We start from the raw sequence: 17,409 nt of genomic DNA on the forward strand, positions 1-17,409 counted from the left end.
TGCGCTGCAACTCAAAAACCCGCAATCCCTCATGTCCAGGGCTCTACCAAATTCACAGCCATTGAAAACATCATGGGCCATGAAATCTGGTCTTCCCCTGTGAATTCTGGTCTTTTGTGTGCTTGTACCCTATACTATACAGATTTCACAGGGAGACCAGCATTTCTCAAACTGGGGATCCTGACCCAAAAGAGAGTTGCAGGGGGGTCCCAGGGTTATTTTAGGGTGGTCATAGTACTGCCACTCTTACTTCTGTGCTGCCTTCAGAGCTGGGTGGTCGGAGAGCGGCGGCTGTTGGCTGGGCACCCAGCTCTGAAGGCAGCACCCCGCCAGCACCTGCACAGAAGTAAGGGTGGCAATACGACACCAGGCCATCCTTATTTCTGCGCTGCTGCTGGTGGCAGCTCTGCCTTCAAAGCTGGGCTCCCGGCCAGCAGCCACCGCTCTCCAGCTGCCCAGCTCTGTGGGCAGCAGTGCAGAAGTAAGGGTAGCGGTGCTACAACCCGCCCCTACAATAACCTTGTGATCAGCCCACAATTCCTTTTTGGGTCAGGACCCCTACAATTACAACACCATGAAATTTCAGATTCAAATTGCTGAAATCGTGACATTTACAATTTATAAAATCCTATGACTGTGAAATTGACCAAAATGGACTGTGAATTTGGTAGGCTCCTATTTATGTCACCACTACGTGGGTAGAGAGCTCCGCCCGACCATCCCGGTGGCATCTTGGGGCCCCTTGAATGTTATAGGAACACTCTGGCTGAAACAAACACAGGGAACTTGGCTAACAAGGTCACTTCTGAGAGACAAAGTGAAAAAAAAAAAACCCCTCAAGTGCCTACCCTCCCCAATAGAAAGAGAAAAAGAAATAGAAGACCTCTATATCTCAGTCTCCAAATATCTCCCTTGCTGCTGGAGGGAGGAAAAGCAGTCCTTGTGGTATTTCACATGGTGTATTCTAATTCCTCCTCTAAACAGAGGAGTTGAGTCAATGCTTTTCAGTAATAGTGCCTCCCCCTGAGCGGAAGCCAGAGCGATCAATACCCTTTACTCAGTTCTGGAAAAGATCATTAAAAGACCATAGGTATAAATTTGAAAGAGCAGTTGCTCGCATCCTTAACATTAAAGATGCTCTTCAGCCTCAATTCCTTAAGTACCATCATGTGAAACAGCCATGCATCAGAACCGACGGACAGAGGAGTGGAAAGAGTGCATTATTGTTATTACTGTCCCATCGGATCGGTGGGAAGGCAGATGGAAAAAATAAGTGGTCAAAATCTTGCTTATATATATGCCCCCCAAAAGCTTGTCTTGTTGACAACTCCAGATACACAAACCCTAATATCCACTTGAGTGCTCCTTAATGTGCCTGATACATGGAAGAAAATGCTTTTGTTAATCTATCTGTTCTTCTGTGTGTACACCGTACTTATCACCATGGCTTTGCATATTACTATGCATATCCACTTTAAAACACTCATGTTTCTCTCCAAGTTTGGCACTCCAAAAGAATGCCAAAGCATTAACCACACATGAATTGTGACAAACAGCAATGGATGAGTTAATGTAACTTAAGTCCCAAGTGGGAGGTTCTGAAATGCCACTCTTGGTAAGCAAACTGAGTAGGAGATTTGCCATCAATTGCAAAGTATTTGACATGGTTCGTGCTGCAAGCCCTGAGTCATGTGAGTTTAAAATGCCAGATCTACACTTAAAAACTTACATCGGCATAGCAATGTCAGTCAGGGAGTGAAAAAACATACCCCATCAACATTGTCATGCCAACAAAAAAAAACAGTGTAGATGCAGCTATGCCACAGAAGAGGGCTTCTGTCAACATAGCTAATGTCATTCAGGGAGGTGGTATTCTTATGCTGGCAGAAATACTCCTCCTCTTGGTGTACGCTGCATCTACATTAAGGGGCTATACAGGCTCCATAGTGTAGACATAGTCTTAGAGTTTGTAGCCCAAGTGTTGCTCCACCTCAGGAACATCTATATCCAGCATCTGCCTGTTGTATCCAATTGGAAGAGTCTCTTAGAACTGCCCACTCTCCCATTTCCCATCCTCTGTGTGTCACTGATCTAACCTTGCTTTAGCTGGAAGTGCTAAATCTGCCTTTGACCACAGAGGTATCTGACAGACTGAATTTTCTTCTCTGTGGTGGATTATTATGGTAGGGGGGCTTCTTAAGTTTGCTAGCAGTAGTATGCACAGAAGCACCTTCTGAAAGAGCCAGAATGATGGAAATAGGGAAGAAGATTGGTTTTGTGGTTAAGGCACAATTCTGGGCACTAGCTCAGTTCCTGGCTTAGTCTCCATATTCCTTTGTGACTTTAGGCAAACTACTTAATCTTTCTGTGCCTGAGGAGTGGTTCTGTATTTCCTAGTCCTCCACAGTTAGCGAAGAGGTCCAGGAGGCGTTTCAGTAGAGAAATGTCCTTTCTGCCTCCATCCCTGAAGCTCGACTGTAAGAATCACTTGCTCTGATGGGAGCCATCTGTTGTCAGATCGTTTTCCACATGTGGGTAGCAGATTGCAGTGGGAAAACTCTCCCACCTCATTTTATAACTAGTGGCTGGATTAAGCCAAATCACACTGGGACAAACTAACCCAGCTGTCATTCTTCCCTGACATACACATAACACTCTCCCTGTATTAACTCTTGCATTCAGCCCTTGACCACGTAATTGTGCATACTCAGTCCTTCCTCCCTATGAAATTTCCTTTCCAGTCTTCTAGGCACACCCAGTCCTCTGCAGCATATTAACTCATAAATATAATCCTCACCCCATGCTTAATGTAGAGCCAGTCCATGACACTGCCATGACACTCTAGGACCAATTTCTCATCCCATAGTTTAACAAACACGAACTTTGTAAATCATTCTTTTCCTATGGAAATTCTAGTCTAGCCAAATTTTCCTTTGCTGGATGTGTTTTCAGTTTGTTTGCCCATGCAGATGTGCGCACACAGAGATGATACACATACACACAGGCTGTGCTCTGCTCTCAGAGGCACGTGCATTCAGCTATCAGTAGGAATTGCGTGTGTGCCCAAGAGCAGAACGTATGTGAACCTTTTTGTGGGAGGTCCAAGCTCACAGAGAGTGGCACATTCACTTGGCTGAAGTGACTGCCGTTATTACAGCTGTCTGAACTGTTAGCTCACAAACGATCTTTGTGAAGAATTTAGCTCCTTGCTTGGTTAGCAGAGCACAGGAAAAATTATTCTTCATCATTTACAGCCGCAAAATGCACCCACGTTTTTGTACCCATTAAATCAGCTGTAGGGGCAAATCTGGGGACAGGCTATTTCACTTTCAGATTTGTACCTGCAGTCAAACACTGTAGTTAAGAGCTGCCGCTACTCAGATTTTGCATGCTTTTGAATTGAACGTGGAAGAATGTGGGCACAGATTACTCCCACAAAAAGGAAGGTACTTTGCTGAACACTAGTCCCATGTAATCCCATTCAAGTGACTCAGGAATGTTCTAGGAGCCTGATCAAATTAAGGACGTTTTCTGAGAAGCCCAGCCCCTTTTCAGCAGCCCCGTCTCTGACCTGTATTACTGACTGTATTGTGCTGCTCACCTACTGTTTCCTCTCTTGTGTTGTAGGGAGTTGAGTGAGAGCGTCGTGTATACGTACCAGGTCGCTGTTATTTCTGGGACAGAGGAAAGTGAACCCTCCCCCATAACTCTATATACTCATGGAAGTGGATACTGTGGAGATGGGATTATCCAAAAGTAAGTGTGGAGTAAGCAAATAGATACAGCAGTGCTGCCTCCATTGATCCAGAGACTGGGGTTAGGAGGAAATTACTGCCTCTCCTACATAATAATTACAGCTTTTGTCTTTGATCACCTGATGTCTCCATAGTCTGGGCTGACTCTCAGAGATAAAGAGACAAGGACCCAGATCTCTGATTATTACCAAGATGATAACATTTAATTGGAACTTAGTTAGGTCCTGCTGTCCTGACACCTTTATAGATAGATAGATATTTCGTAGTGTTAATTGCTGACAAAAAAAGAAATGTTCACAGCATCTTCGGTGCTGTCATTAAGTGAGAAGTCCCAGGGGGGCTGGCAGTTGATGGACAGCTAGCACATGGGAGGCCAGGTTTCCAGGGCAACTTCAGTGCGAGGTTGCTCTGAAGGCCGCAGGAGCTGGGATGCATTTGGAGGTGACAGATTTGGGCTCCAAGGGAGAGTGTTAGTCATTGTAGGTTCTCAATCAACTCCTCCCTCTTCTTCCCTGCTGATCGACAGGCCACTAATAATAAAAATAATTATCAACAATTGCAATTTATTTTTACTGTATTGAATTTATAGCATGAGTGGGACCTGCTCAAAAGTCTCCAGGTGCTTTAATAAAATGTAATTAATTAATGGCAGTATTAACAACAACCACAAGTCCAGTCCTGCAAACACTGTTCATGGGAAGCAGAGCTTCCTGTCAAAACAATGGGACTACTTATGGTATCAAGCACTAGGCCTGGCAGCAAGCGTTTGCAATATCAGCCCCTAAAGGCAATGCATTCAAATTGAAAAAACCAAACCATTGATACATCTGGAGCAGCTGGGAGGAGAAAGAAAGAGATATCAGTTGTACTTTGTGTACCATTTCTCATACGGTTACGCTGCCAATTTTTTAGACATCAGTTGTGGCTTTGCCACATGACTTGAATAAGGGGTAGCACAGATCAGGAACCAGACTGTGTCACAGTCTGGTTCTTCATTGCCACACTTGCTCCTGTGGGTTTGTGGGGGGAGAGTCTCAGTCATGCCAATTCTTTTTGTGATTCAAGTTGCTTCCCTCTCTGTGCTGTCTTAACGGCACTGGCTGGTGGGTTGTGGGAGCAGAGCCAGGATTCCATCCACTGTCTGCCAAGTGCTCTCCATCCCATGCTGCTACCTGCAATCTGAGCACATGGAAGGCACTTGCACCTCTTTATTCCCCCATGTGGGCACATTGCTGGAGCCACAATCCGGCCCTTTCAGACAGAGCATGAAGAGCTTCCAGAATTCCTGCCATTCCAGGCTGTCCTCTGATTCCACAGCTGCTGTCTTTCCCCACCTGCTGAGTCATCATCAGCAACCATAAAGGAAAGTGCTCATGTCCTAGCCCGGAAACAATAGTGCCACCTACCTCTGAGGGAACCTGAGGGGAAACCCTGTACCCTAGAATTGTAAAAGCTGGGGGATGGAGGAGAGAGAACAGGTGTTTTGAGGGCATACAGCACTGAATTAAGCATCTCCAGGTTCTGAGACAGAAACTGAGAGAGGTCTGAGAAATGCAGCTGTTTTCCATCTGATCCCTCATTTTGTCTCCTGCCTGCAGAGATCTAGGGGAAGAATGTGATGACATGAATAAGATCAATGGCGATGGCTGCTCCCTCTTTTGTCAGCAGGAGCTATCCTTTAATTGCCTTGGTAAGTCTGGTCGGGAGCCCCTTCCGCCTAGGGTGGGCAGCGCCTCTGTGCATGGTGCAAGTGAAAAAGAAACAGCAACCTCAGTGACCTATCGATGGGTTGCCCTAGAGGCAAGGGAAAAGGTGGGATTTGTGGGATTGACAGGTGTGTCCTTTCCCTGTTTCTAGTCCTTTGGATGGGAAATTAATTCTGGTGGTTTTGTAACTGGCTTGGCTTTCGGCTGTGTTAGGGCCCAATCCCAAACCTATTGAAGTCAGTGGGTGGCTTTGGATCAGGCTGGATGAGAGGATATGAACTGATCCCTTCTGATAAACAGAGGAAAGAGTGTCAGGGAAAGGGACTTGGAACTGAAGCAGCCCCAGCTGAGGTCACACCTGCTTTGAGATGCAAATCAATATCCGAGGATCAAAGGTCCAGCTAATCCCCTTTTTTCAGAGGTGAAAACTACTTAATCAGATTTTGTTTGCAAGCCTGGTTTGCCCTGATTAGCAGGAAATGTAAACACAATAGCCAGAAGATGTTCCAGCTCTCTGGGGACTGCAGAGTTGCAGTTGTGAGCTTAACATATTTATTAAATCCTTGAGGAGGAGAAGAGGGGGAAGGGAAGGGCAAGTGAGGGCCCATCTACTCTGCAGCTTCTGTGTAAGGCTTGGTCTGCTCTGCATCACTCAGGGGGGTGAATACCCCCTGCTCCAAGTGACATAAGTTACCCCCGTATAGCGCTGTCCACACTGATGCTTATGTCTGCCTGAGAGCTCCCGCCACATAGCTGCCACCACTTACAGAGGTGGTTTTATTATGCCGACAGCCGGGAGAGCTTTCTCCCATCAGCATAGAGCATCTTCACCAGATACACTGCAGTGATGCAGCTGCACTGCTCCAGCGCAGTATGTGTAGACGTGCCCCTACAGCACTGTGTTAAGAAACAGGGCTTTGGAGCGGAGACCGGAGCTGGAGCTTGGAGCAGCTCTGGAGCAGTGGAGCTACAGGTTTTTGCCTGGAGCTGATGCAGAGCCAGAGCACAGCTCCAAAAACCTCTTAAAAAAATCATGTTACAACCTAGGCCAGAGATGAGCCTCGGTGAGCGTTTGGCTTGGATACTATTTTGACCTATCCAAACTTCCTGAATCTGCAGAATCAGGCTGCAGACCACAAGACAACGGGTGTGCTCAGGTGATGTTCTGCAGTTCCATAGCTGGTCCTGTCTGGACGGACTGAGAGAGCAATCTACCTAACCATAGTCTATCTAACCTACTTAAGATTTCGATATAGCAACCTACACCCGAGGATCCAATGCACTGATTCAGCGATGCTTGGGCGCATGCCTAACTTTAAGCACATCACATGCTTACAGTTATGGACAGGTTAAAGGAGCTCCGAAAAAGTTTGGTTTGTGTTTAATTCCAACAAAGTTTTGGGGTTTTCTATTTATTTATTTTATGCCGGTCACGTGGCTCATCGCAAGGAATCATAGTAGAGCTACATGTGAGTGTGAAAAAATCCTGTCCTCTCACACTGTGGACAAAAAATCAAACTAAATACAATGCAGGTCCCATTTTTGCAGCTTGATGTATATTTCAGTCTTGCTTCCATGAGTGTTCGGTGTTTTAGGGTGGGGTTTTTTTGATTTTTTTGCAAAAATGGAGTTAGTTTTCAGAGCAGACGTAAAGCTGTTCCTTTTTCATAGGCAGGTGCAGAATTAAAGCTGGTGTTTTGCACAGGTGCTAGTTTTAGAAAAAAATCAAAACCGAACCCAGTTGTTGGTGAAATCATTAGTATGTGGATTCCGTAAGAGCCTGATTTGTTGTCACTAAAATCTACGGAAAGACACCAATTGGCTTCCATAGACTCTGGATTACCAATGATGAGTTTCTAGACAGAGACAATACTGGTCTTTCAGCCAGACAGACATATTTTAACACAAAATAAGACATTATCTTATTAGAAACCATTAAACCATTGGGGCAGGGGAAGGGGTTATTTTTTAAAACAAATCTTACATATAATAAAAATGCATAACCAAAAAGGAAGCACGAAGCCCCCTTCTTGAAAGCCTGATAACATCAAACCAGATCCTGCCAGCTGTAGTCAAGCAAAACTCTTCTTCCACTTCAGTCGGGTGTTTTGCTTGAGAAATGACTGAATGATTGGGCCCATGGCTTGAGGAATGGAAAAGAGGCAGAGAAACATGTGCATTTGATCTGTAATGTTACGAGACTAGCACATGTTGTGGCTCTGTAGAATAATAAATAATCTTTTCACATTGGACTACTTTTATATGGACATTACTGTGATAATATTTAGCTCTGTTTAGCACCGGTGAAGCAAACAACTCCTGCTTACCAAAGCCTTTAAAGGAATGTAGGCACGTGCTTAAATTCTTTGCTGAATTAGGCTCTACAGTTATTGTCTACACTGCAACTGGGTGCATGCCTCTCAAGACAGACTCAGGCTAGCTCTGCTCGAGATATTACAGCATGCTAAAACAGAAGTGTGGGCATTGTGCCATGGGCAGCACATAAGGCTAGCCACTCAAGCTTGGACTCAGGGGGTTGAGAGGGCTTAGACAACGACAGCTAGCCTGAGCCCTGCCCAGGCCACAGCATCCACACTGCTATTTTTAACATGCTATCTTGAGTGGAGCTAGTGGACGCTGATATCAGAATTAAAAGGTGCTCTGAGGTCTCCATGACAGGAGGTTTAACAAGCTGCATTCGCACGTCCAGAGAGACGACTCTCCTCACCTTGTTTGCTAGAGCAGAAATGCAGTTAAGCAAGCAAATACTAGCAAGCTTAAATCTGCAGCTTTCCCTCTGTATCTCCTGCCATCAGAGCCTTTATTTTTGTCTCTGACAGGTTCACTTTGTTTTGTGTACATGTGACATGGCAGCTCTCAGGACGCTTTGCATTGGTGCCTATAACTCAGTTTGGCCTCTGATGCTTTTTATTTGTTTGTTTGTTTTCCCTCATCCTCCCCCTTATAATCAGATAAGGCTGTGATCAATCTGCTTTGCCATGGGAGGGGTGGGGTGAACCAAGGAGAGAGGCGGGGGAGAAAGCTGTGTGGTCTTTACTGTCAGGCTGCCCTGGCCTTCTCAGAACACAAAGCCGAGAAAAGAAAACAGATAAGATTAATGGCATTTAGTTCTTGCAAGATGCTCTCACACCAAACTTAAGAGCGACAATGGAATAAATAAATTAATTAATTAAAGCATCTGGCAGTGCTTCCTTTTAAATGGGATACTGCAATGTCATTAGCCCTTCTCCATCCCCTAGTTTATTCTCGATGCCCACATCCATCAGTGGATTTTTGCTCTTTGAGCCCTTGTTCTTTCCCCACGGAGTTTGGAATTTGGTCTCTGGATGAAAGTTTCACCTCTCCTGTTAACAACATACTGCAGGAGAAAAGAAAATCAGAGCTATGCCCCATTGTCCCTCTCTTTCACACACACACACATCCTGTAGCTGTATGGAGATCCCTCATTCGTTTCCCATTGACAGTGAGGCCTCATGGCTTGGAAGTGATTTGGGATCACTGTGGACCAGAGCCAGGTTCAAACCAATTGCCTGAAGATGAGAGTCTCCATGTGCATCTTTAATAAAACTTTACTTATCCAACAGCTCCTTACTTGCACGAGTAAAGGCCTGCAGTGGTGGGACACACATTCTCCTACCATTCTGAAGCAGGAGAAGGGCATATTGGAAAAGGCACCAAAACATATCAAAGAAACCTGTGAGAAGATATTATGACAGGAGCATAGTAAAGGCTGAAAGACAAGTTTAAAAATGTCTTTAAAGGAGTTTCAGGTCCTGCATCTACCCCTGAGTCTGCCTGGCAATTGTGGGTTATTACAATTACATTTTCTATTATTCTTATTTATTACTTAACTTTCCCCTCACATCATGGTGAGAAAGGCCCACGTAAACAAGTTGGGAAACTGATTGCGCACCAAGGCCAGCAAAGCTTTGAAGTGTGACCGTAACTTGAAGCACATGATCAGTCCCATTGAAATCCTCATTACGCGTTTGCTGGATCAGGGCCTCGTGCTGTCAAATGCCAAAAAGGAAACAAACGCCAGGAAAACAAAGAAGATGATTTTTGGCTCCAAGCTCTTTCAGTTAGTCATTTTCGGGGCTGCTTGGCACAGCAGTAGGTGAAAAACGTTCAGAGAGAGACGTATGTTTTTTAAGTTGATGTCACTTTAATACCGCTGCTTTTCAGCTTATGCTTTGGCATCAACTTCATTGTTCTACCTCTGTCGCCCTGGTCTGTCTTTCCCTATTTGGAAAAGCCTCTCCTTCCAGTTGGAAACTTCCCTTTTGTGGAAGATCCGTCCTTTACCTCGCCAATTTTCCATGCATTAGGTGTAGCATTCTCCCCGGTCCCATTGTCTGGAGACTGCATTGCATTCAGGGAACTAATTAAAATTCATGAGCTTGCTATCGCTATTTGGAGCATGATCCTCTAGGGAAAATGCAATGTTAAGTGAGTGACACAAACCTAATTTTATGTCTTTTTTTTTTTTGACGGAGAAGTAATATGCTTAAAATAAATTGATGGATGACCATCCATATTCATTGTGGGCATGCTTTTAGAGTAGACTGAGCACCGACCCTCCCCACCACCACCCACACACGCACTTCTGTACAGGAACATGTGGTTTTGACAGCTGACTCCACATCCCTGTACAGCAGCTAATGGTGCTTTTTTTTTTTTGGAGAACAGTAAAAAGGTCTTTACAAATCCAGCCAGGGGCTGAGTGCACCAGTGGAGTGGAGGCACTCAGCCCCTTCCAGGATGTGCTCAATACCTCACTGAATCAGGCTGTATAAGAGCCGAAATGTGGACCAGGTACCTTGGGGAATTAATATTGCTGCTAACAAACTAATGTGGGTCTGTAGTAGAACCTCATAGTAAATGGAAATGAATTTGCTAACTGAAGCTATTCGGCCAAAATTCACACAAACCCCAATATTCAGTTTCCAGCAAATGATGTGTAGCTCACCGGTTCCTCCAGTCCTTGGGAGCATGTGGCTGCACGGTCCAAGATGTGTAATTACTCATTTGGCAAGTTAGCAATAATACCAGTGTCCATTTTCAGGGGCTGTCATCAACAGGGCAGTTTTTAGCATGCAGATCAGTGGTTTGACTTTCTTTGTGAATGATGCCACTTGGCTTTTCCTCAGAGTTTTCTTCCCTGCCTCTAAAGCAAACAGGCAAGCTTCTGTAAGGTCCACACTGATAACTTTGTTTATATTCAAAAATCTCCTTCCCCTGTGGCTATCACCTACTTCCACCGGAAACCCAACTAGCTTTTCAGTGTGATCTCTAAAAACCAGTTAATGAATCAGCACTAGTCCTCTCTGAAGTAATGGTGTATCATCAGCTCCATTTCCATGGGTGGAAAGAGGCACAAAGAGTTTCAATGACTTGCCCAAGCATATAGAGAGTTAGAGGTGGAAGCAGGATTAGAACTCAGGAGTATGTGGGTAGCTGGTTTACAGAAAAGGTAAACAGCTTACTACTGCTGGCTAGCTATGGAAAATCTCTTCTCGCTCCAATGACAGACGTTTGTGTTTTTGGAGGTGAAGTATCATGATTTTAGTCCCACTCACTGCAGGTGAGTTGTAATGTTATCTGCAGTCTGTGACATACAGATGAATTACATAGTTACTATGTTGAGCTCAGGCCACTAAATCGTACCGAAGATCCTAGTCACCTTGGTCAAAGGAGAAGCCCAGGGATGGCAGGCTGAGTTTATGGAAAGTAGCTGAATGATGAAAGGGACACACCTTGTGTTTGCCCTCTCAGTTCAGAAGACACTCCAAGATGATGGTCACGTTCCTCCAAGCCTCTGAATATTCCCCAATAAAGTGTGACATCCACATTTACTTCATTTCCAAGAATGTCTATCTACCCATTTTATTTTACTGATGAAAAATGTCACAAGTTACTGAGATGTGACTTTATTCAGTGCAGTTTCCATGTGTCCTAGTCAATGAGTTCTCCTCTCTTCAGTTAAAACCTACAGAAAGGAAAATTCATCCAAGACTTTGTATTGAAAGAAGAAATTTAACTATCCCCAGTTTGGTCAAAATGAATGAGAGGGATGACGGACATCCTGGATTTCAGGCCATGCTATCTCTCCTCCCTGATGGCTTGATCCTGCTCCCACTGAAATCAATGGTAAAACTCCCATTGATTTGAACGGTGCAGAATCTGGCCTCCAGTGCCCACCTTCAAAGATTAGCCAGTGGAACCATTTCTTGTTTTGATACAGGAGCCTCTGGACAAATACTTGGTCGTCTGTTAATGCGAGTTCTTTAGCCAGATCTGCAGATTAAATGTAGTAGATTAAATAATCTAGTGCAGATTATTAACTAGTGGGTCCAGTCCTGGCTCTATGGAAGGCAATGGGTTTTGTTTGTTTTTTCCCCACTGATTTTGGAGAGACTGTGACTTGGCCTTAATAGGTCTGAACGTTTCCTCTGGTGATTGGGAAGACCTGTATGCCAACTGCCATCTCCCTGCACCTCCGGGAGAAGGTCAAACAGACTTTTAGGGGTTAAGATTTAATGCCCACTCTGTTCCAAGAATCTGTTACTCTGAGACAATGTGTGCACATTTTTGTCCCTTTTTTTTGGGGGGGGGAGGAATAGCTATGAGGCATGAGGCTTGTTGTAGTTGGAACTGTCCCTAAATAAACAGCTGAGCTTAAAAATACTTCTTTTTTGTCCGAACTTTTAAAAAAATTGTAGTTAATGTACAAAAGAAGACTATTCTGGTGCCAATCACTGTATTCTGAGCTGAAAACAGGAAGCTGCACTGGGTGTCTGTCCCCAGCACTTTGACCATTCTGCTTGGACATTAAAAACCTCGTTTGAGGATGTGCTCTGTGCCGTGAATTGGGTAGATCTTATTTTTTCCCCACAATGTGGAAGGCTGCCCATCACAGATAAGTCTGTATCCTGCCTGTCTGCTTCCTGATGTGTCCCAAACTTAATCAGTTTCACTAGATTAAAGCTCTAGCATCTCCCTGAACAGGTAACCACAATCCTTCCGTGAACTACAATATTAGCAATGTTAGCAGCTTCCGAGAAGGTTTCTTTACTACCTGCCTTGCTTTGTACTTTCCCTTACCTCTGAACCCAGTGAGAAATGGGAACACTGGATGCTGACAGCTGAATTTTCTGCTGTTGGGAGCTGTGCTTGGGGAGCCATGCTAAAGATGGCTTTCCATCCTCACTCCAACACTTTAGCCCCTGTACAATGGAGACGAGACTCAGGGCTGCTGTGGGTTGCAAACTCTGCTTAAAGCTGAGGCTCACTGGAAAGCAGCAGTGGTCTTGCCATACCTCTTTCTTCAGACACATCCACTATACCAGGGTCCGCAGAGCTTAGCAGAGAGCTTGCATGTGCCATTCAGAGACTGTCCTGTTCCAGGGCAAACCTGTCAGCTGGCTAAGCTGGAGTTTTCCTCCTGCCAACAGCACAAAGCAGATAGAAAAAGGGGCAAGGTCTGGCTTAAAAATTCCAGTGCCCACACTGATGGTTTTGTAGGGGGAAGGGAACTTGGATTGCCTGGATTATTACTTTGGTTTCCTTCAGGGTTCAGCTCAGGGTCTTTGGGCATCTGTATCAAAACCTCCAGAGAGACTCCATCTCCCATTCCCAACTGCTGCCCCTGCAGCAGTTTTGCTGTTCCAGATTTGTATTCGATTTTGGCATCTGTATTAATTATTTCATGTCACTCTTGCTCACAGTCAGCAGCTGCACTGCTTCAGGACCCATTCGTGGTTGAGCAGTTAAAATTAGACACAACTTCAAGCTGAAAAGCAACTCCATTAGTTAACACAGTACAAGGAGCATGCAACGAGCAGTAGAGAGAAGCACTAAGGCAAAACTAATGTTATAAGTGCAACTGGTACCAGGAGGTGAGATGAACCCTATTGTACAAAGGAATCTGGGTCTGATCCAGCGAAAGGGAATGTCAGGAAATGGCAGATGGAGCCTGCAGTATCCCTTGTGTTAGGGAGGAGATCAGACTCAGATGTAAGTAAAATAAAGGGGATTTTTTGTTGAGGCTACTAGACACAGCTGGAGTCTAGGTTCTCTCTGAAGTTCAAGAGATTAAACATGGGGGGCAGGATGGCTCAGTGGTTTGAGCATTGGCCTGCTAAACCCAGGATTGTGAGCTCAATCCTTGAGGGGGCCATTTAGAGAACTGGGGTAAAAATCTGTCTGGGGATTGGTCCTGCTTTGAGCTGGGGGTTGGACTAAATGACCTCCTGAGGTTCCTTCCAACCCTGATATTCTATAGTGGATGCTGCCTACTGCCACCACACATGGTCTCCTTAAATCCTGGTCTGGTTTGTACAACAATGGAGTGCACAACAGGGCCTGGTAAGAGCAGTAGCTCCTATCCAAGTGCCTTCTGCCTAATTTGGTGCCTGATAAATAAAATGAAAAGAAGAGTCCACTGCAAATAGTTCAGGGGGAAGTGTCAGCTATCCTAAAAGCCCATGCTTTTAGATTCTTCATAAACTGTGTTTTGGCTTAGTCCTGATCCAGTGATGAGTTTCACAGTGTCCACATGGAGCTCGTTGTAGGGTCAGGTCATGCAATGGTAGACCATGCCCTCACATTTGTGTATACAGGTATAGCACAATTGGCTTTGATCCTGACTGATGCCTAGCAAAGTAGACTGAAGGGTGAAACAGGCTGTTGGGAAAGAAACATCAATTAAAACAACACCAGATTATAATTACAGGTGTCTCTCAGGAGAAGAGATTATTGCTTGGCCAAATGTGTGATTGCATTCAGTGTCACTTCCTGCTTCCTTCGCTGCCTTACTTTGCACACATCCAGTCTTTGCCACCCTTCTGGCTTTGGAAACATTGCTTCCAAAGTTGGTCAAACTTCAGCCATGGATCTTACAAAGAACTGCTGTCCTATTCCACTAGGAATGGAAGTCCCTGGCATAATCAGATTTGGTGGTTGGAGCTGGGTAAAGTCTTTCATGCTTTGCCATTACATTCTGACCAACCAAGGCCCTTGCCAGATTTCTCAGAATGATGGACAAGAGCAGTGTTGAAGAGTCCTTTATTTTAGAATGCAAGAAAATTGCCTGAAAGGGGTTGATTTATGAATGGACAGGAACCTTGCTGAAGGAGATATTTGGGGCTGATAAGGATGGGGAAAAGAAAGCATGGATGTATTTGTTACTGCTTAGAGTACCTAATATTGTCCTGACCACTGTGAAATATACGGGCCACTTCTTCTCTGTCTGAGTTTGAGTCCATATAATTCCATTGAGTGATTGGAGTTATGCCTGATGCGCACCACAGACGGACAACAGTCAAGTCCATAGTTTTTCACAAGTAGTGAGGGAAGTCTCAGGAAGACCTGACCCAGAACATTACCCAAGTGCAGTATGAAAACTGTGTCTCTGATTCTCAGATGTGCTGAGCACCCAAAACCCCATCTGAAGTCAACAGGAGTTGCTGGAGTCGCAGTTACTCAGCGCCACTGAAAATCAGGCCCCGTGGTTTCCCTTCAGTCACCCATGCATGGTTAGTTTGGGGACTGGCCAGCACCTTGATTCCGACATGCACCCCTTCTGCATCTACAAAGTTCGGAAAGAGATCGGGAAGATCAGCCTCTTGGGATTCACTCCTATGCGAGAATATTTATGTGATGAGCTTTGGAGGCCTATTGAAATTCAAAGCCATGGGGTTGGAAACTTTCCAGTATTTATTCCCCCCATAAAAGGACATCTTTAAATGTTTCAGAATGATTTGCTAGTGGCAAGAACATATTCCCTTAAAAAGCAAAATGCAGTTGTAAAACCACTTTTCCTCCCTCATTTTTCAAAGCTTACATCATTGACTGAACACCTGATCTTCTATTGGCTCACTTCAGTAATGCCATTCAGCCAGTGTTACCGACAGGTAATAAAGGGCAGAGCACACTGACTCATTGGGACTGGAATTAGAGATGGGACAAACACACACCACATTGCTGTTTGCTAATCATCTGGGCAGTCTCCGTTTAATTCAGACATCTCTGTCTCTCCAGTCTGTTCCTCCCTTGGGTTTTGCAGACTCCGAGCAGACAGATTTATTGGGGTCTTAAACATAATCAGGAACAAATTAGCCTCTGTAAGGATCACACACTGGCCTGGATCACAGCTATTCGAAGGCAGTTTCCTCTCCATGTGAACATGAATTAAGTCATCTGATTGGAGCAGGTCTTGAGTATTCTTTTATCCCAAACACATGATGTTATCAGAGGCCCATTACATTTATCATCGCATTAGGAGGGAACATTTGGAAACAGTACAGGAGAACATTGGTTATGTAAATTCTGTGCTTACTCCAGTGCCTATAGTGAAAAATCAGTCTGTTTGTGGAGATTGTGTCTAAATGTGTATGTGCAGGATGATTGTGTGGATGAAGAGTGTCTCTGTCAGTGGGGCTATCCCTGCATGGGCATTGTGTGTATGTATGAGTATCGGTGGAGTATGTGAGTGCTTTTGCATGTACATGTGTTTGTCAATAAATGTGTGCCTCAGTCAGTATGTGTCAGTGAGCAAGCTGCCTTGGTGTGTCTGTACTTGCTATGTGTCTGTCTATAATGGAAAGTCATTTTTTAAAAATTTGGTGGTCTGTAGTTGCTTGCACTTGTTAAGGAAATCGGTCTCTTTATAAGAGAACATAAAACCTTTTTTCCAAAGAATAAGTGGTGTTTTACTTTTGGTAATTTACCACCATCTTTCCAGACCTGAATATTTCTTGGAAATATCTGTTCAGATACTCCCTTAATCTGGGATGTAGTTTTCTGAAGACTATACGCAGCTTTGGCCACTTGATACCAGAGTTACGCAGGCATTTCAGAGAGATGTCTAAACACGTTAGTGCAAATGTGAAGGAAAGATAAAGAGAAAAAGAGATGAAGAGGGATGAAATGGTGGAATTCTTCATTAGGTGACTCTCAGCACCATTCCAAATTGGCCACAGATGTCAGGAGCAAGGGAATGCAGCATGCAAGTGTTCATTGACTTCTTGTTACCTTCCACTCTTTTGACCAAGCCTGATATTAAGGGATTAGAATCTTATGTTGGGGCAGGCAGGGGGAGGGAAGGAGAAACTCATTACATAATTGAATTATAATAAACTGATTTATTCTGGCTCATGCAATGGTATTTCACTGTGTAAACGATGAGGAAAATAAACAGGGGATTTAGTATTTTGGAAGTGACGCAGAACTGAGTGACTATTGAATTTTCTGACACCTATCTCCAGAAAGTCCAGTGCTACCAACACAATTCTCATTGGGGTTCATTGCCATCATTCCAACTAGCAGCTCATGCTAGTTTCCTACCGTTTTTGCAGTAACTTCTTTACCAGACAAAAATACAACAGCATGTTGGGACTGGATGCTTGGCATTGATAACATGATATAAACTGGGATACTGATAGGTCAGAAATTTAATTCTCAGTGAGGACTTTAGTGACTGAAAGTCATTACTGGTCTGAGGTCTGTTTAAAAGGAGAGGGTTGGTCTCAGTTCAGTTCCTACTGGGTGAGCGTGACAGACGCAACCTCAGAAATCTGGCACTAATGGGCATCTTTGTTGGCGGTCTCATTAGAGAAGCCACAGAATAAATGAATAAAGAGATTTAAATCCCCTCTTGCTTCTGATCCTTCCAGGTCAAGTCGAAGTCACATCGCTTGGGGCGGTGTGTGTGTGTGGCAAGTATACCCTCCCACTGCCCACGCTGTATCTGAATAAACAGATACATTTGGCCTTTAGTTTCTCCCTAGGGCTGTTCGTTTGGCAGTGTTGACCATCACTGAATTCAGTTGTTGTCGTTTTGCAAGTGTCATTTAAGAACAAGAAAGGGAAACATTGTGGACCCAGTTCTCTGTTGGCTTAACTCCATCAAAGTCAGTGAAGTTCTG

General features: G+C 44.5%; 1 protein-coding gene across 1 annotated transcript in view; it reads left to right on the plus strand.

Moving 5' to 3' along the window:
• Positions 1-17,409, plus strand: part of PAPPA (pappalysin 1) — a 217,566-nt gene that overhangs the window by 103,695 nt on the left and 96,462 nt on the right. The window contains exons 8-9 of the mRNA XM_030535942.1: positions 3,628-3,756; positions 5,354-5,445. Coding sequence (XP_030391802.1) covers positions 3,628-3,756; positions 5,354-5,445 — 221 coding nt within the window. The remainder of the gene's footprint in view (positions 1-3,627; positions 3,757-5,353; positions 5,446-17,409) is intronic.

The sequence above is a fragment of the Gopherus evgoodei genome, chromosome 16 (assembly GCF_007399415.2).
Source record: "Gopherus evgoodei ecotype Sinaloan lineage chromosome 16, rGopEvg1_v1.p, whole genome shotgun sequence".
NCBI classification, from domain to species: Eukaryota; Metazoa; Chordata; order Testudines; family Testudinidae; genus Gopherus; species Gopherus evgoodei.